Here is a 22,987-nt window from a genome sequence, read left to right on the forward strand (position 1 = left end):
TAAATAAATAAATAAATAAATAAATAAATAAATAAATAAATAAGTAAGGGCATGTTGGGGTTATCACAAATAACTCATTCAGTCCTGATGATACCTCAGCAGCTGCACACTCTCATTCACACAACCTTCAGGGTCTTGCCAGAGGTGTGCTCTGTGTGCTTCTAGTTTACATTGATTTCTGTGGTTATAACAACCACCACAGCAGCTAGCTGCAGCACAGCTGGTGTTAGCGGTTAGCTCCTCAGTGGGGTTAGAATTAAACTCTTTCTCCAAATTGAGATCATCTAAAAGCACATTTGTAATCTTTCTTAATCTGTCCACAAAACCCTGTTTCAAAAGATCTGAACTAACCCTTTAATCCTGAAAGATGCACGATTTGAAACAAGTACAAGAAACAAACTGTGTCAAACACATTTTAAAAGCCTGTTTCACAAGAACACATCTTTACTTGTGAAGCAACAGTAGCTCAAACATTACAGTAACGTATCACATCCAGGTAAACTATTTTTGGATTTCGCTTGTTTTCACAGACTGACGGAGTTTTTGGGAACACAGAGCAAATCCCTCTCTGCCTTTCCTCGTTAACCCGACATGCCGCAGCAGAGTCCACCACTGTACGACAATCGCACCACGAAGAGGGGAAAAAAAAATGCCTTTTGAAATAACAAACCCTTGAAGCCAGCTCATTACTTCAGCGACATTGTTTCTTCCAAGGCAAGCCCCGACTCTTCATCATTATACAACTCTGCACGTTGCTCACCCACAGAAAATTTATTGCCCTTGTTCAAATCCACTTAGAGCAGACAGAATGCATTCCATTGCTGGTTGGCTGCGAGAGCCAAATGCCTTGCACCAGCTGAGGAGATGTCAGGTATGAAGCCACACCCCCCAGCTCCTTTTGGACCACAAATAAATCAGTTCTGTTGAATTAGGCTGCTGTGTTTGTGTGTGGCAATGAGGTTTTACAGACATGCCAGCAGAAGAGAGACTCGAGAACAGTGCCATGGGACAAAAGATTACGTTCGATAACAAAAATGCCCATTTAATGTTTGTGTGATTTTTTAGATTGCAGCCTTTTCAGGTGCCACCCATTGAGGTAAGAGGTTCATGAGGAAAACCTTGATGCTTTTGTCTCCAGCTCCTCCTGGGAGGAAGGCGTTCCCAGGACAGAGATGACGAGTTGTGTCTGTCCCTTCATTTTCTCCCAGTGAGACGTACCTGAAAATCCCCATCCTGATCAGAACGTCCTTCAGCTGTCTCTTTTCTACACGAAGCAGCATCAGCTCTGCTCCAAACTCCCCTCTGATGATGGAATACCTCATCATATCTCTAAAAGGTACACCGTCCAAAGCTGTGAGGTCTGTTCTCATTCGCATCATTTCGTTCTCAGAGCAGCATCGCCTGCCCCTTCTCAAAACAAGGACCGGGACTTTTTTTTCTCACAGGCGCATGTATTGTGAGATTGGTCAGAAGTTTGTGGGCGTGTTTGATCATGCAGAAAAATGCTCAGATAATAATGGCGGCATTTTTCTTCCAGAAGTCAGCTGTTGTGCATATAAGCATGGATAGTTTTGAGGAGCAGTTGTCTGATGCAGTCAGAAAATACGTCTATCTATGTGACTCTTACAGACACTTATAAGGACATACAAATTACCAAAAACTCACAGATAAGAAAGAACACAGATGTTGACCACGGAGGAGTCCATCTGCTGAAAAGATTTGTGGCCAAACGGCAGATTTTGGTCTGGAAACACTAGCAGGAAGAAACCTGTGCTGTGACATGCGCAGCAGTGGGAGGGGTTTTCTAAGAGTTCTGCTCCATGTTTCTCATGAGTTTAAAAGATGTGAGCAAAAACAAACGCCTGGCAATGTGATCAGGAGATGACTCTTCCGCTTCGGATTGAGGTTTTTGGGGGGCCTTCACACTGACCAGATCCCATGACCATAGGCAAGGATTGGTTCATAGAAAGTCCAGAATATCCTCTGCCTTTGGGCTTTGCTTTTTAATCATGACAGCCCGGACCAACGCCTTCATTACTGCAGACAAGGCCCTGATCTGTTGATGCACATACATCATAAGTTGTGCAGATTGGCCGCATTTTGCATGTATATTTATAGGGCCATCTTACGGAATTTTTCAAAAACTTTCCTTCAAATTAATTTAAGTCTCAGAACCAGCAGGCTGTAAGGAAATTATTTTGCCACTTCTTCGTCCTTCCCTCCCTGCTTCTGTGCCGCTGAAGACGCTGTTATCTGTTCCCCTATGTCACATGTGCCAAACACAATGTGGCCCGCGGGTGCCACCCGTGTGGCCCGCCGGGGGGCGTCCCTTCCAAAAAAAAATTTTTTTTTTTACTTAACATGATATTTGTTTCTTATATCGATGGTATGCATTATGGCTAAATCTGCCATAATGCAGCTACTCGCTAGAAACTCATCAGTGAGTAAAACATTTTGTTTTACTTTTAATAATATTTCTGTAATTATTACAGATTTAGTCAGTCATACACTTAGTTCTTATCAGTGTTTAAAAGAGGACGTGCTAAAACTCTGTTTAGTCAAAGTTAAACATGAGACATAAAAGTTCATTACAAGTGGCCCTTCGAAGCCTTCGAAGGTTATGGTAGCCTTCAAGGCTACCATAACTGTCATGTGGCCCTCGGTGAAAATGAGTCTGACACCCCTGCCCTCTGTCCTCTCTCCATGTCTCACAGTCCACTTGTCCACTCCAAACCCAACACCCCACTCCCCTGGTGAGTTGTGTGAGAGCTTTGCTGAAAATGTTGGATTTCTGAGGGTCAAGATACAGTCAAATGTCCAAACGAGTTGAAAGGTTTATATCCATCACTTCCTTGGAGCCATCATTCCCTATCTGGCAACCCGGCCTGGCATGGAAACTACGGTGGATCAACGGAAATGCGTTCTTTTTTTCATGTTAATTTGTAAGAATCAACATTGAAAAAACACTAACGTTTCTAGAGACCATTCACATGCAAACAGGGCCTTAAAGATGCACTGAAAACCAACATCAACTGCAAAAACAAAACAGAAACAAGACCCAGATTCCCAAACCTGACACCCTCCTCTCCATGGCTGCAGCATCCTGTCTATGAAAACCACAAACAGGGTCAGAGACCAGGAACAAACCTGGTGAAGTCGATCACTCACTGTGAACACATTCAAGGTTATTATTTTCTTTGAACTGCATTGTTTTACAGGTTACAAATAAACTAAAACTCTTCTTAAAGGTAAGGAAGTCTTGAAATGATGGACAGGCTAATGCCCCACTAACAAGCAGGAAGCAAAGAAGAGTCAGAGCTAATAAGCCAAAATACAAACACCTGCACACAGAGGCTGAACAGGAGCAGGTTGGTGAAGCAGAAGACAGAAACTGAAAAGACTAATCAGAAAAAATATGAAACAGAAACAAATACAGATTAAATACCTCAACAAAAGGCACAGATTTTGAGACTGATGACAAAAAGTTGAGCCAAAAATGAACCTTTGAGTCGATGTTTAGGAGTAATCCCAGCTCTGCTACTCCAGTAATGAATTTATGAACCTATTCAAACTTTCTAAATAATCCTTTTAATAGAGACCTTGACTTTCCCGACTGAATCATCAACTTCCTGCAAATAAATTAGAACTCTTTGGTGTGAAACTTTGCATCTCACATGCAAATGAAAGCAGAAATGATCTTATCTGCAACTACTAAAGAATTGCATTTACAGCTTAACACAAATGAGCCAGACTGGGCAAAAGAACATGTTAGAGATTATGTCATTCTGCAAACATCCTGGATGAAAAACCCTAATTAAGTCACCAAAATCATCACAAGAGCAATGCAGCTGCCTTAGCTGGTTTTGTTCCATCTCCACCACTTCAGAGTACTGACTCTGAAGTTTTAATTAAAGTCTGTAGGAAGAAACTGCGACAAAACCGCTTCATTCAGAACACGAGGATACGATCCCACCCNCACACACACACACACACACACATCATTAAAAATAATTTTGAGCCAACAGCTCCTGTGTGAACACGTCAAAGGAGAACTGATTTGGGGACTCCACGGTCGAGTCAATGAGGCAGAGTTGAACCAAACTACAGAGAATACAGCCCTGCAGCTAAAATACTTCTGTGAGGAGGAAGTTTGAAACTAGTTGAGTGGACTGCAATGAAAAAGAGGGAAAACATGGAAAAGACACGTTCAGTGCTTGCAGGATAAGAAGAATATGCAAAACAGGTCTGTTAACAAAATATTAAATGAACCAATGAACAACAGGCTTTTAGCTCGAGGGTTGTTGTTCCGATGCCCTCACCCCATTTCCATGTAACGATGTCTTTATTGTGCCACGCCGATCTTAGGGTTTGCCCACATTTACCGGACATTTCTCTGGAAGACACAATTTTCACTCTCAAACTCACAATGAAGGCCTTTTTGGTTTTCCGATGCCTTCTTTCATCTGATTCACTGAGCGTTGTTTTTATGCCACTCTACGTGTATTTCTTAAGCTGTGGTGGGAAGACCGTAATCATTTTATGAAGCCAGAGGAAACCACATGAAGAACTAAATATAACTTTTTTTACCTGTGTAAATTTAGTCTATTTCAGTAAGCATGGGCAGAGAGCTTAAAGTGTTGACACTTCATCACTTTATGCCAGTGTCCATAGCTGCCTTTTAGCCAATCAAAAGTGGGGGCGGGCCTTGAGTCTTGGCAACATTCTAATCCAGCAGTGAACATGAAAGTGTCAGTGCCCTCTTCCAAATTCCTACACTAAAAGCCAAAAAAATGTCTCAAACTCGTTCATTTCTGTAAAATTTGGGTAATAATTTGGTGTGGTAGAAGCTGAGAGTCATTTCCAACACACGCTCCAAAAACTCACAGTTTGCACAAGATCATGCAGCATCACAAATCGTTCTGTTCCAAATCTTGATCTAAATGGTTTGGTCATTTCTCATCATACAAGGCTCATTTAATTTGAAAAGCACCGTATTATAAGACAACAAACAAAACCATTTTCTGTTTCCAGATCTTCAAAACCAAACGGAGAGTGAGGTGCAGCGGACAGTCACAGTCGCAAATCCAACTTTTGACTTTCAAGAACCCTTAAGGCCACCCAGAGTCAGGTGTTTATCCAAACAAATATCATCATGGCAGATAAGCATCCAGCCAAGACAAATAAAAACTGCGTCATCCTACTTTTCTATTCGTTGTCTTTTCACTGAAGTGTCTCACTGAAATGAGTGGGAATTTTTGTAAGGAAAAATCTACCAGTCAAATCTCCTTTTTTTTTTTTTTTTTTGTTAAATAACAGGGCTGTTTGGTAATCATTGCGTTAGCGGCCATCAAAGTGAAGAGGTTCCCCCCTCGCTCTCTAATCAACACCCTGTTTGTTTTATACATTGGAAAAGTGAGGAGAGTTTGCAGGAAGTGACTTCGTAAGGGCCTCGGCTTTTTCTGTTTGTCCTCGCCCTTCCAGTGGTTGAAACAGTCGTCTCACATGCCACTCAGCTTTTGAATCAAACACGGAAAACAACAAAAAGGACCAAAAGATGTGAAGTTTAGATGTATTTAAAACGGTCTGCAAAAGCACTTACCCTCCTTACCTGTACGCGATTCTCATCAGCAGTTCCACTTTGGCTGCTGCTGCTGTTTTTTTTCTCTTATCGAGGGCGATCCAGGTTTGTGTGGATCTGCAGGTCCAGACCAGCAGGTCTGACTGACTCTGCTCTCGCTGGAGCCCCTCTCAGCCCGACAGCGTAAAAATCAGTCCAGCTGGCTCCCAGTTTTAGGCTCCTGCATGGCAACTAAAACCACGAACCGATTTTTGAGGTGAAACGGCACATTTCTGAAGGCATCCCTGAGGTTTTGTAGTTCTAAAGGCCATCTGATGGGTAGATATGCTGATGAATGAAAGAGGACTCTGAGTAGATATGCATCTGGACGCTGTGGCCGCGACGTAGGGCTTCGTTTCCACTGAAATGTCAGCTCGGGTGCTGCCCTCTCTGCGCACGCCTGTGTTTGTGCGTGTGTCTTTGTGTGTTTGCAACTTTCTTCTATCAGAAAACCTTGATTAAAGAACTGGAGATCTTTTTCTCCTGCCGATGAAATCCTGCCTCATTCACTGAGCCTTTTGAAATCACAAAAGCGCCTCCTTTAAACCTGCCAAAAAGATCCTCAGATAAAGTGTCGGGTCACGTGACTTGTGACTTTCTGTAGCCCCCTGGTTTTGATCAATGAAGGCCTCTCGCTCCTCTATGATCAGCTAAATGTGCAAAGAGAGAGAGAGAGAGAGGGAGGAAAAAAGGCGAGACTTCTCTTTTAAATCAGGCAGAAAGGAATGCACATTTACTCCTAACTCGCCTTGGGGCCTGTTGCCTGCACCAAACATGTTTTTTCGGAGCGCGGAAAGAAGACTGATAGCGCCTGCTGGGGGTGCTCCCATTTGTTTACAACCGTTTCATAAACTGCTCTCATGGCTCCCCTCCAGACGCTTTCATCAGAAAAAAAATTAATTTATATTTTGATGATCTCCTTTAATTTACTGTGCAGTTGCTACATTGTTCTTGCCGTGAATCACCCCGTAATTAGTTATTCTTTATTCAGATTTGATCCTAATCTCTCAAAGGGCTGTTTCTTCTTTCCAGGGTTGACTTTTTAAGCCCATAATGAATCTGTCCTTTAATTTCAAAGTCAGAAGACGCAGCACCGTCATTCCCCTTGTTATGTGTGTTTCTCTCTGTGCATGAACACATACTTACAAGTGGAGGCATGAGCAGCCTGTACACTTTCACCAATTTTTTTTCTTTCTTTTTTTTTTCCAACACATCGGCCTGTTTTGACTGTTTTACTGTGTGTGTTTTGTTTTTCTTGTAAGCAGTGGAATCCTGACCCACCAAGACGATGCCCTCGCGAACGCTGTAAGTGATTCTCTCCCAAGCCCTTTCTCATGAATTCAGCCCTGACCAAAACATCCACAGTTCAGCTGATCTTCTTGCAAAAAAGAAAAAAAAGGTGAGACAGAAAAGACGTGCAAACCCTCCCAAACTCTGTCACGACTCTAATGAGCCTTCACACCTTAAGCTTCCCTGAGAGAGAGAGAAAAAAGAAAGTCAAATGAAAGACTATCTTAATGAAACAATGACTAAGGTTTTCAAATGGGGGGGAAATCCCTCTCTCATTAAAGACTTTTAACCCAGATCCGATGCATTCATCGGCTTCCAGATTGTGCCAAAACAGAAGGATCCCACAAAATAACACACAGACGATTAATTAAAACGCCGTGTGCATGGGAATCTTTCAGACACGGACAATAACAGGGATACAACTTAATGTCTTTGTGTGTTTTCGAGCTACTTTTAGACGAGCAGGAGACGAGATGAAAAAGGTTGGGAAGCTTCTCCGGCTTAGCCTTAACCTTAGTAGTGGCACCGTGGGGACACCTAACATAGAATTAAAGGCAATTATGAAAAAATGTTTCCAACCCAAGAGGTGCCTGTGAGAGGGAAACCAGAGTGTTGGTTTCACACAGCCCCGGGTGCTGGAGAGGATACGGTATTGGCAGCTGTATGATGAGACTTGTAGCGTATATATATATATATATATATATATATATATATATATACACAGTATATATACTATCTATAGCTTCAGGTTAGAGTTAAACACCTCATCAGATTCTAGGCTGTTTTCATAAACACAGCTGAATTATTCCTTTGACCTTTTCCTTCCATCCTGGCGTATGTTTTCTTTAAGACATAAAGAGTCTCAGTGGTGAGAGTATAGTGTTCCAGAGTGTCATAATGGCTTTCAGCAAGAAAGAGGTGACGTTGTTACCATCTGATAACTTGTCGACGTAAACGGCGACTGATTATCTTCTTCATGAAGTCATCAGAACGGAGAATAAATTTTGTGGCTCATGCTGCTCTGCATTGTGTGTCGAGGTTATCAGAGCCATACTAGATAGTCGATAACAGAGGTGTGGTGTTTTGAGTGTGTGTGTGTGTGTGTGTGTGTGTGTGTTTGTATGTGATCCGAATGACTGCACAACAAAGAGTCTGAATGGATTTAGTCAAAGCTCCAACGCTGATGCAGCTGCATTCCCAGAGGTTTATGATGTGAAACACCAAAGGAAAGGAAACAATGATCACATTCATGACTTGTCATTTTCTCCCACTTTTATCTCTGGAATTTGCTGAGCATTTTCCCCCTTTTTTTCTATATAATTTAAAGTGTCCAACTTATTCAAAATTGACTACTGAAAAGAAGAAGTGCATTTATTTAAAGAAAGATTGATGATTGGCTCACATTAAGGTTCACATCACCTGCTGCAGATGACTTGCTGTTTCAATAACTTGATGTTTGATCATTTTAACATATTATACAAAACTTCACTATACCACTACTTCATGTTTTATTAATCCTATCTGTGGATATTTGAACTACAATGAGCAGAATGATGCATTTACATGAGTTTTTACTGCACATTTAAAGGTGGGAAGGTTGTTTCCTTTAAATGGGAGCCAGTTTTTCTGAAGTGGATGACTTGAACAAGTTTAATGTGACGCTGTTACAAAAGAATATTTACAGTGGTGGACATCTTGTTTTCAACTTTTTGATTCTGCCTTTGTGTTCAAAGTAAACAAAAAAAATGTGAGAATTTTATTTTGAAATTGAGCATTTATTTTATTATTTGGACAACAAGGCAGAAGAAGGCGGATCGTGAGAGACAAAGATGTACCTGTGACTGGAAGTGAACAGTGAACAGTAAATAGTGAACAGAACTGAATGGGAGGTGGAAACAAAATAAAAAGGAGAAAAGGTGGCTCAAACATCTGAATAGTCAACATTCATGTTTTATAAGTTTGATATACTATTTGTTCCCAAACTTTTTTTTAAAAGAACTCCATATTGTTTAGAGATTTGTTAGAAGTCGGCTCAATATTGATATATTGATTGATGATATTCAAACCAAATCACTGTTTGTAGGATTTTTTTAAAGCAAGGGGCCATAGAGGGACCACAATATTTGTTGAGGGCACATATAGTTGTTCAACATTCTTGCAGACAAATCCCTGGTTTTGATTAAGTTTATACATTTAACCAGTCACACATGTTCAAACACTTGTAATGCAGTCTGGCCTTCTCTGCTGCTTCTGTGCTGTCTCCCCCCGACATGGATTTCTCCTGTAGAAATTCAACTGGGCCAATCGGTGAACAGGAGGAGGAGTTTTAAATGATGGCATTCAATCTGTGTTGACAAGGCTTCCAAATTAAACTAAATTTGTCTCACAAAGCATGCAGCACTTTTTATTTTACAGCTTGTCGTTCGGCTCAGTCTTTCTCTCTTCCCAGTAGGGGATGGCTGTTTACAGCTCACACAATTTCCAGTTAGCTTCTCAGCGTAGCTTCCTTTACATCGAGCTGGCGCACCACATACGTCACGGCCAAACGTTAGCGATTGGGTAAATCAGATCCAATCACTTCAACAGAGGCCACGCTTCCAGCAAGCAAATGTTTCTCAATAGCAGAGTGTCCAGACCCTCTATATGAAGTAAAGTGAAGAACAAGGGGCTGGTTTTTATCAGGCCATTTGTAATGTAATATGATTTAATTAAAAAAAAGCTTGCGCAGTAAATCCTCTTTAATGCTGGACTTTATTATTTGACTCAATAGGGTTTGGACTGGGAACTGCATCACCCATCGAGTGACAGGACAGGGGCTCTTCAGGGAGCCAATCAGATGTCAGCTAAGGCCAACGTCTCCATGGCCTGTCCCTAGAACCGCCCCTGTTTTGTAGGCAACTATAAAGCAAACAGCAGAAATCCACTAAAAGTTGTTCTATGATATTGATCATCCCAGACCATTCCAACCATTTGTATGGAAACAAGATCTCCAGTTTGTAACTGCAGCACCGCTCCGTTAGCTGCGTTGTCCTCAGGATCTGTGGCTGTGGTGCGACGATCCCCCGAACAAACAATTGGCTCTTCATTCTTGACAAGTTTCAACACCATACTGTCTGTAGCGTGCGCAGTGTGGCCTGTAAATCTGAAGTAGTAAACTCCTCCAAATGGTGCGGTGAAGTGGCCTAAAACACAAGCAGAAAATAGAACAGATGCAAATGATGCATGTATGTATTTTTTAGTAGCATCTATGGCCTGCACGGGTCTTGAAAGTAAGGTTTATACATTCAGGATATCGGCTGTAAGCCACACTTGAATAATCCTTTAACTTGTAAACAAGCATAATTGGTTGCAGAAGTGTCAAGCCACGTTTCAACAGGGTGGCTAATTTAAACCAGGTATAAATCATGCCGGATGAATACAGGTTCATGGTTTTCTAAAGCCCGCTGGATGGAAGACAGGATTCATGATTTAACATGCTCAGCAAGACGCATGAGTCCCACTTCTTTCCAGCAAAGCAATGGTTAAAATGGAAAAAAAGCAAAATAATGCTGCTGACATTAAGCAGAGAGAAAGAGGCTTTCAAATTATAGCGGACCGATTGAATGTCTAAATAATTTCATAAGCATAAAGTAACTGCACCTCTGAATCCATTTTCAAGTTATCTCAGAATGAACAGTTGTACATTTTGCTTTTAAATGATCCAAAATAGTAAACTGTTTAATTTATTTTATACATTGGCTATTGTATCCAGGTTTCTGCAGGGGAGCAGAGTGGGGAAGAGGAGGATGATGAGGGGGCGAACTTTGCTTGTCCTTACAGGCTCTAAGATGTCAAATAAATTTGATATCATTTTTTTTCATGGATAGTCCATATAAATTGATATCAATATATTTATTCTGTGATATTTTAATACAAAGTAAAACAACTGACATGGATATGTTCTTAACAACATTGAATAGTTGTTTGAAACAAACAGATTTCTGATCAGAGTGCTGCTCAGAAACAATAACAGATTAAACAAGCTTCTTATCTTGTCTGGTCGAGACCAAGTGTAATAGGACTAAAAACCATGGAAACATATTGGGCCTCCTCTTAGGCTCACTCCAGGGCTGGATGATAAGACGATAACGATGTATCTTGCAGTGAACACAATATCAACAGAAACGATAGAGTGTCAATACTTTCACTTATGTAAGTTTACAAAATTTATGTAGGGAAATAAAACTTACAGATGAACCAGGACTGAAGATTGTGATAACACACAACAGTTACTAAAGCTACTCTACCCACCTGCTCTGTCCAGTAACTATTGATATCGACTGATATGAAACACTTACATTGTGATGTTTTATGGTCCAACCCTAGAACCAAGGATCAATTCATTAAAGATAACTCGAAAATCCTTAATCCCGATCAGGGACACAAACACCTGTGCCTACTGTATCCTTCTGGTGGTCAGTGAGAGGGAGGTGGGTTACACCCTGGACATGTCCATCACTGGACCACGCATAGAGACAAACTATGTACATACACACTCACAACAACAGTCCATTTAAAATTTCCAGTTAGCATGGAATATATGTTTTTGGACTTTGTAAGGGCACAGAAGTACCTGGAGAACACACCCAGCCACACACACACAAACACAGGGAGAGCACACAAACTCCACAAAGAAACAACCCTAAACAAATAAACATGAAAGACTTTGAGGCCTACCTGAAATGGAGTTGTAGTGGTTTCCATAGTTAGTAAAGACGTTTTTAAAGACAAGTGTGGCAAAGATTGAGTGGTGTGTGATTCCTTCACCAGTTTTGTACAGAGAGGTGGAAAAAGCCACTTTTCCTAAAAAAAAAAATAAAGTCAACAACATATTCTGATATTCTTATGAAACTAACTGTATGAACTAAAATTACTCCTCTGAAAACTCACAAAACATTATATATAAATAGAGGCTGCACAGACTGGCCAGTTAGCTCAGATTCATAAAAAACATGTTCTGCTTCATGTTTCAAACTGATAACGCTATGAGCAATTTTTTTTTCAGGTAAGATATTGATTACCAATAATATCTTCACAGAACACCACTTCAAAGAAGTCCAAATGATTCCTTGAGGTTTTTACCTTCCTGCTGCAGCTGCAGCTCCACCAGGTGATCCAGGTTGTCTGAGACGCTCTCCTGCACCGTGCTGACGGTTTGTTGAATAACAGCGAGTTCTGCAGCTTGAGCTGATAAAGAAATTAAAAACAGCAAAGGATTGAAGGTTCCAGGTTTAACACAACAAAGCTGTCACTCTCTCCTTCCATCTGCATCTCCTCAGCTTGGATCTCTGCTGCGGTCATCCTGATCCTCATGACTGTAAAATAAATGTGCGTATAGTCCTGTTTAGTTGTGCGGCTGAAACATGGTCACCTGTAATCTCCTCCTGTAAGGCCTGTGCCAGCCGATCGGCAGCCGTGACTCGTTCTGTCAGTCGTTCCAGCTCAGCTCTTTGCTCCGTGAACACATACCGCAGATTTCTCAGCTCCTCCCAGATGTCTGACTGAAGCTCTTCTTTATCGTCCTTCATCCCAGACCTCTGAGTCTCATCCAGGACCTCGTTGCTCTCAACACCATCTCTATCATCTCTGCTGTGTTCCTGTGCCCTGTGGAGGTTACAGAACATCAGAACCATGAGGAAGGTCAGGAAAGTCCCCATGTTTCCTTAGAGAGGATCACTGTGCCGTTTGCCTTCCCTGTGCACAGTCAGAATGGATCATTTATAGGGGGCATCAAGGCCAAATGTGTGGGAACAAATTGACCTGCTGTGAACGAGCACACCTGTAGGTGTGGTGTAGATATGAGGAGGATGGACAGTAAATAAATGATTTGGCCAAAGTTTTTTTTTCCGCTGACTTCATTAAATAGGCTTAAAATGCAGAACTGAATAGATTTCTACGTTTAGAAAGACAGAAATAATAGAGTTAATGCAGGAACAGATGTGTGTGTGAATCTAAAAACAGAAATAAATCAAGGAAAAAACATCAGTTTGATTTTGTTTTGTCATTAAATAGTGGAAATGTGCAATCATAACCACTGGATGCACATCTACAACTGTGGCGTCAACCCGATTCACAGGTGAGCAGGTTAACTGGAAACAGGTGAGGGTCATGACTGGGTATGAAGCGAGCATCCCTGAAAGGCTCAGTCGTTCACAAGCAAGGACGGGGCGAGGTTCACCTCTTTGTGAACACTTGCGTGATTCAATCCACGTCTAACGCAAAAATGTTTCTGACTCAGCCAGTTTTACAGAAATCAAGCTGTGGTGGTAGCTGAGAGTCATTCCCAACACAAACCCTGAGCACAAATAGACTGGATAAGATCTTTGTAAGTAATGCAAAATACATTCCTTCAAAGAACAACCTCTTTGTTTTACTGTTTCTCTAAACAGGCATTTATCCCCCTGTTAGCATCAGGAAAATTCCTTAAATTATAATCCAAATTTATGTTAATCCACTGATTATATATGTTATAATTAATGGTAATAAGTGTTGTGATGCTGTGTGTGAGATACATGTGTTCAAATCATATTTGAAAAAGAAAACTTGATCCTCTTTGTATCGGGCTCAATAAAACTTTTAATTACTAATGGGATATTAAAAGATAATGAAGGTGACATTTTGGCACAAGTGTGGTCTAGAAGAAAATAATTTTGTTCATATAAAATGTTTCATATGAACCGAATCTGTCACTAAATTAAAATCCTACAAGTCTTGAAGATTAATCATCTGCTGCCTTTAAGGTCAGGGTTTTAGATTATGTTGAGAAAGGACAAAGAATTAGACATTTTAATTAAACTTGAAAAACAACATTTTGAATTGGGCGTCATGTTGAAACGGCTTCTAAACCCTATCTACTGTTAGACATGAAGTTTAGTCGTGGAGCATGTTTGGCAGCATAGACACAGGCTCTGCATCAAACCCTTATTGCTCGTTCTGCTCCCTGAGGACTGTGCACTCTTTAATCCATGTTGTTTGGGAACATCTGGGGGTTCAGGATCTATGGGTCAAAGTAATTTGTTGTCTTGCTGAGGTAACTGGAGTTCCTTTTCCTTTGAACCCTGCTGTGCACCTCTGATGATTCACAACTAACTGAGAGAGAACACTGGTAGAGGCTTGTTGCCACGTCTGACTGCATTAAGTATGTGTTGTGAATGACTTTCAGCTACGACAGAATTTAAACCAAATAGTTGTTAGATCGACTGAGTTATAATCCTTTTTATATTTGCTAAAGTCAGCTGGTCTTTAATTAAACGGAGATGTTAATTATTTGTAGACATCCATCCATGTTTAATGAAAGTTTCAATAAAATTTTTCCAGTGGGTCATGACATTTTTTGACAGTTTTGACTCCAATTAATAATAATAAAATGTTAAGTTTTAAACCACGTGTCAAACTCAAGGCTCGAGGGCTAAATCTGGCCCTCAACGTTTTATCCGGCCCCAGAGGTAATACTTTAAATGTGAAATAGTTGTATGGTTGCTCTTTTAATTACTGTATTTAGTGCATTCTTCTCATGACAGCTGGCCAACGTTCAAGCCAAGAAAATTAAGTTGGAATTTGTAATCTTTGACTTTGGTGCATTGAACAGAGAATTGACTTTAATTATTATTTTCTTTTCTTATTTTAAAGTCAAATAATGGCACTTTTAGCGAGGGTTTTCTTTTACCTGATTTGTTGATAGAGAGTAAGGCATTGGAAATGAATGTTAATCTTTCTAAACAGATTTTTTTTCTTTATCTGTTAGATTATGAATGTTCTAAATGCTACATAAAGCATAATTTGGAGAAAGTAACTTGTATTTCTATAAGAAGAATTAGTTAGACAACATGCTTTCAATAAATACTGACAGAAATTGACCCTTGGCTTGGACTAAGTTTGAAATAGTGGCTGCCTTGTGTAACAGAGTTTGACCCTCCTGCTTCATACAAAGCTCTTGTGCAGGTTGTTAACACTCAGAACATATGTTCAGGGTCACTTTCATCTTCTGCCACCTAGAACTCTAGGTACAAAAAAATAAGTCGTCATTTTTTGTGGTTTTGTTGACGGCCATCTTGAATCCGATCGATGCCCTAAAGTCAATCAGTTGTGCATCTTATGAGATATTTTGCTAACAGGCAGACACACTCTCTCCTCGCACCTTCTGCAGCAGGTGATTAAAAACACGTGTGCAGCAGAAACGGTGCTGCCGAGACGACTTTTGGCAGACGGTTTGGAAAGTCAGGGGCTTTGAGTGGCGAAGGATCTGCACGAGCTTTGGCCGGAGGTGTCTCCTTTAGTGAAGCTCTGCGGGGAAAATTTTCCCCTCAGCAACGAGTCCATTATGTGGGCGTGGGGGTGGGGGGGTGGGGGGTGAGTCATAAGCGTGTGTATCTGTGACAAGTGAGACAATTAGACAGAAATAACAACAAATCAACCTGTCGTTGAAAAAATCTTTCTTGCAGCGCTTAAAGCGTCTGTGAGTGACATGATTTACACTGATTGCTGCTTGTGTTGCTGAATAAGAATATTGAGCAGCTGTCAGTCAGTATGAAGCAGCTCACAGCCACGTATTCAGGACTGACTCCAGGTAAGCATGCAGGCATCAATCTTTCAAAAGAAAAAAATAAAAAATAAAGCACTCCCATGCAGAGCTCAGGTGAAAGGAGAAACCAAATCTGACTGTTGTCTTTGCAGCAAATAAGAATTTGCAACACCGGCCCTTATGTGATTTCTTAGAGATGTTGCTTTATATAAATGAAAGAGCTGTCATGAAACACCCTGCTTCGGGCGTAAACACAAACAAATGTACATATCCCACAGAAGATGTGAGGACGAGTCTTTTCTGGAAGGAGAACACAGGGTTTTCTGTAACGCTGCCGCAGGGAGCAGAGATAAAGAGAGTAACACTTAGACTGTGGTCACGTCGGTATGCAGACAGCCAGGAAAACAGCACGCTGCCTGTTGCATCTTGCAAATTCATTTGCTCAATATTGTGAAATTTCACTACTTCAATTAGGGAGTAACTCAAAGGTCGGACGAATAAGTTATAAAAATGAGTTGTAAATGTCACGGAGCACTTAGTAACATAAACTTGTTTACTGCTCATTGTAAACTTCATTGTTGGAAACTAGAACCTGCGTTTAAATGGTAGATTTTAGGGACAGTCAAATTAAAATCTATTGATCAAATGTTTAAAAGTCACAAGGGGACTCTGTTTATCCCACCATTCATGAAATTATTTCAAAGGATTTTAAAGAAACAATGTACAAAAATGTGTAGAGACAACTTAATGTTTAACCTAAATATGCTGAAAAATTCATCAGCAATAAGAGATTCAGAAAAAATTAAAGACCCAGTATTTCTTAAAGAGGCAGTATTATGTGTTTCTAAGGCCTATATTTAAATTCTATACCATAATAAAGTAACTATATCACATTCAGTTATTAAAATGTTTATATGTTTAAATAGATAATAAACTTGACTTCTCATCATATCTGTTTCTAAACACCTTGAAATTGGCCTCTGTCTCTTTCAGAACCTCCTTCCTCCGGTGGGCGGATGGATCTTCCCGTGCGGGTGCCCCTTGGGGCTCTGCGCTCGGGATCCCTCTCAGGCCCTTGGACTCTGGTCTTCCCTATGTCTGCCTCGTGTCTTGGGGGTTGGGTCTCGGTCCTCCACAGTCACTATTAAATATTCCATTGGAGAAATCTTGTATATACACGCATGTTCACAACTGCTCACAAACAGGTGCTCTGATCCAGGGGTTCTGACTGGTCACTGAGTGTGTATATACTGACAATATTTATGAATGTAGGCATGTATGTATGTATATCTTTATATACGTATGAGTATGTGTATATATTTTTATATATGCCCTCCATGTATTTATCCATTTATTTTTCAGGTGAGCGGACAGATGTTGGGTGTGTGGTCCTGTGTTTTGTTGGTGTATATTTAATATACTTCTAATCGYTATTTCAATCTTTCTATCTTTCTAATTACCTCTCTCTGTTTTTCTCTCTGTTTCTATTTTCTCTTCACTTAAAAAAAGTCACTGATGATGAAGAAATAAATAAACTAAACAAACTAATATTTGGTTTCGTTTTCTACTGAAGTGACACAAAAAAAAGAACCTCCTTCCGCTTCTGTCCCGCCCATTTCAGCACGAGGCCGGTGGGTGTGTGTGATGAGGAAGCTTTGCTTGGAGACACAGCCCAGAGGAGGAGCTGATCCCAAAAGACGGTTCTAGGCCCAACAAGTCATTTTTGCTCCCCTGCCTGGCTGCCTCTGGACACTACAGGATTTCTCAAACATGCATGAATGAGTTAAAGCAAGACTCTGGACATGTTTTTGATGAAAAGATAAAATTATAACATGATATAAAACTCAAAAAGTTGATTTTACATGAAATCGCCCCTTAAAAATAATGCTTGTCGCCCGCCATCTTTCATGCTTTGCACTAAGATCATACGATAATGGGGATAGACTAGCCTGGCCCTCACCTTCCTACACAGCTCCGCTCAATAGTTTCCCTTCTCTGCTCTATCTAGGATTTCTGAGGGTAACTCTCAGCTACTACTACATCAATCTTTAGCTCAGCATCAGCAAAACTGACTAAATTCTAGTAATTTGTGTGCAGGCTGAGGTTTATTATCTGCAGCAGAGTTGTGGATGTACAGCCAGTGGTTACATTCTGAAGGCTTCATCGCTCAATATCTGCAAAATCAGAGTTCAAGTTTTTTTTCTTCTGTTGGCTAAATTCTGAAAGTTTTGTTCTAATCCATCCAGTTGTTCATGAGATAATTTTTTAACACAACAAAAACAAACAGGCACGAGCAATAATAGTTTCACTCTCTCTCGCCTTCAGTGACAGGTGATAAAAATGTTGAGGAGAAAAAAAGTTAGCACCTCTGAAAACATCTTCATGAAAAGAAGAAGCTAATTGGGCACATAATTATTAATCAGGTGGAGTCAACACCGAAGTTGGCGAGAGATGAGAGAAAGTGTTTCAGAAGGAAAAACAGGGAGGAGTTCATCCGTCTGATTTCAACATGACAGTTTGGACCTTCTGTCCAACAATTTAGTTATAACGTCGATTGTTTATCTGCAGATTCCTTTTATATGAAGAGCCATCAGAACCTGTTGGAGCTGAAGAAATCTCTGAAGAAACAAGCTGCATGTCCTCCTTCTCTGAGATTAGACTCTGGATTAGATTAGACCCTTTTTTTGAGACTTTTGTTGGTGCCCTGAGATAACTTCTTTGGTGAAATGGTGCAGTATAAACAGAACTGAAAACTTCAATCATACAGAAAACAAAAGACTGAGTTGAAAGTGGAAACCATTCTGTGCTCTCAAGATTTAAAACGTTGAAAATACAAACTTAGCACAAAAAGTAAGTCAATTTGTGTTTGAAAGTCGTGGTCTGCAGGCCGCTTTTTGATTAACCCTGTCTTATACGATTGGAAAGCCTGGTGCCACATTTGTAAGGAACATACATTTGTGGGATGAGCAGTAGAGCTGTGGGTTGCACACATGAAAAATTTGGAGAATCTTCTGCCAAACAGTTTGTTGTTGCTGTTTGTTTGGCACCTCTAGTAACCCTATGCAGGTGCTGCCAATCAGGTGCGTGACTGAGCTACAGTGGTCAGTATGTGTCTGAACCAAATATTAGCATGCCCCTTTTGACTGGTCTGGAGAAGACCTGTGTGATAGGGCAACTTAAAGCTGGTAAGTTCCATGAGGTCAGAGACAGGCCACAAAGTGAGCAATCCAAGAAGATTATTTCCTCACCCTGTCAGGAGAAACCAGATTTTTCTCTCCTGTCAGACATTCCCCTTTGACATCACTTCCTGTTGCTTCACTTGCTAACATCTCAACTGTTCAAGTGAGCAGTTTTTTTGGCAACATGTTATCAGTGTTATCTTTTCAAAAATGCATTCAGATTTATTACAAAAATATTTTGATGGCACAGGTGCTTTAAAGTACAAGAACAAACAAAAACTAAATTATGTTTGTTTGTTTTTTTTTCTTTACTGTTGCCTCAGACTTATATAAACCAAATGTCACATCGCTGGCACACAGTGACTGTATTGATTGTATCTGTCAACACAAAATGCTTTAATTTGCAGTTTGTTGAATCTCTTGAAATAAAACCATGTAGAACTCAGCACGGCAAATTAAAACAAAGCCATCAAAGAGGTGAGTTAGTTGTCATTTGAATGTTGTGGACCAGTAATCACACAGTTCATTCTGGAGTCCTGTAATCCCAGTTTTACAGAGTAAAAACCACAGTTTACTGGGGTCTTCCATAGACTCACAAATCTGAGCGTCCTCTCCTGTTGGCCAGACCTGGGATTCAGTTGTCCCACCCATGGAGAACTGGAAAGGCCTTTCCACCTTAATCAGCCCACTTCAGTAGAGATTAGTTTAACTTTCTCCCAGTTTAATCCCATGTTCTAGCTGGAGCATTTAACTGGAAAACAAAGCTGTGTCAGACCTCCGTGCGCAGGCATTCCTCCACAGATCTGCTCCAAGGTGGAGCATCAGATCCACGGCGCAATACGTCAATAAATGTGACAAGATGACACCGTGATAAGATGATAGGTTAAGCTATCAGGCGCCTCAAAGTGACAGGCAACCTTACATACCTGCACTGGTTCTCCCTCTCAGGCAAATTCCTCTCCCCTTTTTTCTCTTTTAACTTTTTACATCAACAACAATACGCAGCTCTGAACATTTTTTTTTATCTAAAGGTTTAAATTCTGCTGAAGCTTAGCCTCAAAGATGTTTTTCCTTTGAGCTCATTTTGGTTACACACCTGAGCTTCAGTAGACTTTTTAATTTTTTATTTTTTTGGGAGTGGGGATCCCAATGTATCTGGACCCAGAAAACATTTACAGTAAATCATGTGTCTGCTTCTTTGTTCAGAGAGTGAAGCCCAAGGAAAGATATGGGTCCAAAACATGTATATAAACTATGTGTGAAGAAAACTAGCATGGCAGCCACTAGGAGAGAATTTAAATCAATATATTCTGGACCTTTGCTAGAGGCAGACCTCACTGAAAGCATGACGCAAAGTGAAATCCCTGCTGCAGAATGACAGATCACTAATGGTGCTTCTGAAGCCACTGTCGCCCCCATCCATTCGGAGGTATGTGGGGCCTGTGCGCCCTGCTACTGTATGAGGTGGGCTTGGCTGCAGGTCGTTAGCCTCAGCTTAATCTAATGATGCGTACACCCCCCCCCCCCTTCCCCCCGGCCCATTTATGGCAGCCAGAGAAGAGGAGCACACTAGCCTGTGCTTGTCTGCAGCAGAGAATGCCCATTAATGCTTTCTTTCCCCCTCAGGTAATGACCACCTGAGCTATCAAAGACGAGCTTGTCTGTAACGCCACCCCCACTCCCTCCACACCCCCATCCTTTCTCTGCGACCTCTGCCCAGACACATGCTGTACGACTGTAGGTATCTGCGTAAATTACGTTTGTATACAAGGAATACAAAGGTCATAATGATCGATTTAATGAATATTACCATTACACCTATTGAAGTTGTACTGTTCTGTAGGGTGAGCTTTTTCTTTTTTCTAAACAGATCAAAAGTGAAAATGTCTAAATGTGGTTTGGTTCTTGTAAAGAAAGTGGATAAAGGGAAGAGGAAGACGTGAAAACTGAGTGATTAAAAGATTAAAAGGTGCTGATGGGTGGAGTGGAAACACCTGGCATAATTATTTATGTAGCCCCAAGTCACAGGGAATGCTGTTTCCGGGCACTGTGCAAAAACACTCTCATACATTATAAAAAAAAAAACAATTAGTAAAAGTTTTCAATCTAAAGAAGCCAGCAGATTGTGCTGACTCTTCACTCTGTCACACTCTCCCATCCTGAGCAGCACAGGGCGACAGTGGAACTGAAAAACTCACAGGAAGAAACGTCCAGCAGAACCAGAACCAGAACCAGGCTCAGGACGAGTTGCCATCGGCCTCGACCGGCTGGGTTTGAGAGGACAGGACAGAGACAAACACAGAGTGACTGGTCCAGGCATCATTTTTTACAAGAACAGAGACAAAGAAAAACATGTTACTGAAATAATTACAAAAACAAACACGCAGAGGAGAGTGACTAAAGACAGCAGAGTGTGATGTGGTCAAATTGTCCTCCAGCAGTCTAAACATATAGCAGCAAAACTAAGGAAGAACTCAGGAAACTTAAACCTAACTATAGTATTTATCAAAAAGGAAAGTTTATACTTAGAAACTGGAAATTAGTATCACAAGAGAGGGCAGCCATTCTACTTTTAGAGACTCTACCACAAGTAAAGCTGCAGAGCACAGTGCTCTTTTATAAAAATATGGAACAACAACAAGGTGAGCTTGATTGTTGAGAGCTTTGTATGTTAGAATAAGAGTTTTATTATGCTATATCAACTTTTTTGAGCTATATATATATATCAGGGGTTCTCAAGCCATTTGGGTCTGGGGACCCCTTACAAGGGTGGAAAAAGTTCCAGGGACCCCTCTCATAAACCCCATGTTGTTTTAAAAGACAGTTTGTTATCATTTCAACCCCTAAATGCCATAGGAATGTATATTTTTATTCAGTTTCTCACGTTTGTTTTATTAGTTCATTGTTCTCATGTATTTTTAAAAATAAAAATCAAATTAACATTTTAGTAAAAAATTTTGAGGAACTCCAAGATATCTGTCGCTGACCCCTGGGGTTCCAGGGACCCCAGTTTGAGAACCTCTGATTTATATCATCAAAAACATACCCAGTGTTGCTTTGACTCATTCCTGCATGTTTTAGAAATCCTTGAATCTCCTGTGATAGTCATGTGGAACTGCCTGAACGCCTGCTGGTACAAAGCCCCGCCTATTTACACAAAGCTCCTCCCTGGAGCTCAGTCTGCAGCCCCACAGAGTACCCCTCCCCCGAAGCATCATTGCAAAGACAAGCTGAAGTGGGAGCGTTGGAAACGGTAGGCGGTTCTTAAAGAGACAGAGGCCAAATTTTAAGGTTTTTAGATGCTTTAGACTGATAAAATGTCAAATTTATTTGTGTTATATACAGCACCTTCTCGTGCCCCCTCTCTGTGGAACAATCTCCCTCAGGACATCAGGCAGGCTTGTTCTGGTCTGTTTTTTTTAAAGCTAAGTTAAAGACGCACCTGTTCAAACTATCTTACTTGTCTTAATTTTATTTTTTAATTGTTTTGATCTGTTTTGGGATTTTATCTCTTGCTTTCTGTGGTTTTATCTTGTTTTCTGTGGTTTTATCTTTGCTTTTTTTGTCAATTCACCTCTTGTTATTTGTGATTTTATCTCCTGTTCAGTGCTTTGTTTGAAGGCGCTTTACAAATAGTTATTATTATTATCATTATTATATTATCTTTATTATTATTATTATTATTATTATTATTATTATTATTATTATTATTATTATTATTATTATTATTATTATTATTATTATTATTATTAATTCCTTAACAACTGAACATATAGAATTGAACGATGTGCCTAAAAATTACCCCCCCCCCCCCCCTTTAAATTCTATTCTGAATTTGACGGGAGGCCAAAGGAGAAAAGCTAAATGCTATGCTATGATTTGAAATCCAGTATGTTAATGAGAGCTGGGAACTGGTGAGAGTGGGCGTGGCAGAAACTCACTGAGGAGAAAGTGGCTGATGACCGAGGAAACTGGAAAAAACATAATAAAATCAGTAAAACAAAAAGGAAGTCAACATAAATAAATATAAACATAATTCCAATTCTGGTACTGTCCTGCATGTTTTAAAGGTTTCTCTGCTCCAACACCTAATTTGAATGAATGGCTAATCAACAGGCCTCTGCAGAACTTGAAGCGGTGATTTAATCACTGAATCAGCTGTGTTGGAGCAGAGCAACAAGTGAAACCTTACAGAATAGTACTCATCATTACCTTGGAAACAAGACACTAAAAAGCATTATATCACACTGTAATTTATCTTTAATAAGGTGACTTTAAACCTCTGTATCTGTCTCCTCTGGAGCAGCTCCTACACAAGATGAAACATCCTGTCAGCGTGCA

The 22,987-nt window shown here is 40.4% G+C and overlaps 1 protein-coding gene across 1 annotated transcript; it reads right to left on the minus strand.

Moving 5' to 3' along the window:
• Positions 1–9,639: 9,639 nt before the first annotated feature.
• On the minus strand, positions 9,640–19,277 carry LOC106529945 (complement C1q and tumor necrosis factor-related protein 9A). The gene is made up of 5 exons (XM_014025477.1): positions 19,243–19,277; positions 12,318–12,550; positions 12,029–12,133; positions 11,624–11,749; positions 9,640–10,089 (listed from the first exon to the last, which is right to left on the minus strand). Exons 2-5 carry the CDS (start codon positions 12,472–12,474, stop codon positions 9,806–9,808), a joined length of 672 nt encoding a protein of 223 aa, XP_013880931.1. The 5' UTR covers positions 12,475–12,550; positions 19,243–19,277; the 3' UTR covers positions 9,640–9,805.
• Between the last annotated feature and the right edge of the window lie 3,710 nt (positions 19,278–22,987).

This window comes from Austrofundulus limnaeus, unplaced genomic scaffold, assembly GCF_001266775.1.
Source record: "Austrofundulus limnaeus strain Quisiro unplaced genomic scaffold, Austrofundulus_limnaeus-1.0 Scaffold478, whole genome shotgun sequence".
In the NCBI taxonomy this organism is placed as follows: Eukaryota; Metazoa; Chordata; class Actinopteri; order Cyprinodontiformes; family Rivulidae; genus Austrofundulus; species Austrofundulus limnaeus.

What these genes read in the sequence shown, in the direction of transcription:
- LOC106529945 (XM_014025477.1), bottom strand. Translation starts at nt 12,474, where the DNA reads ATGAAGGACGATAAAGAAGAGCTTCAGTCAGACATCTGGGAGGAGCTG. An exon ending in CTTACAGGAGGAGATTACAG is followed by an intron (nt 12,134 to 12,317) that starts GTGACCATGTTT and finishes TTTCTTTATCAG; the next exon opens with CTCAAGCTGCAGAACTCGCT. An exon ending in GCTGCAGCTGCAGCAGGAAG is followed by an intron (nt 11,750 to 12,028) that starts GTAAAAACCTCA and finishes TTTTTTTTTTAG; the next exon opens with GAAAAGTGGCTTTTTCCACC.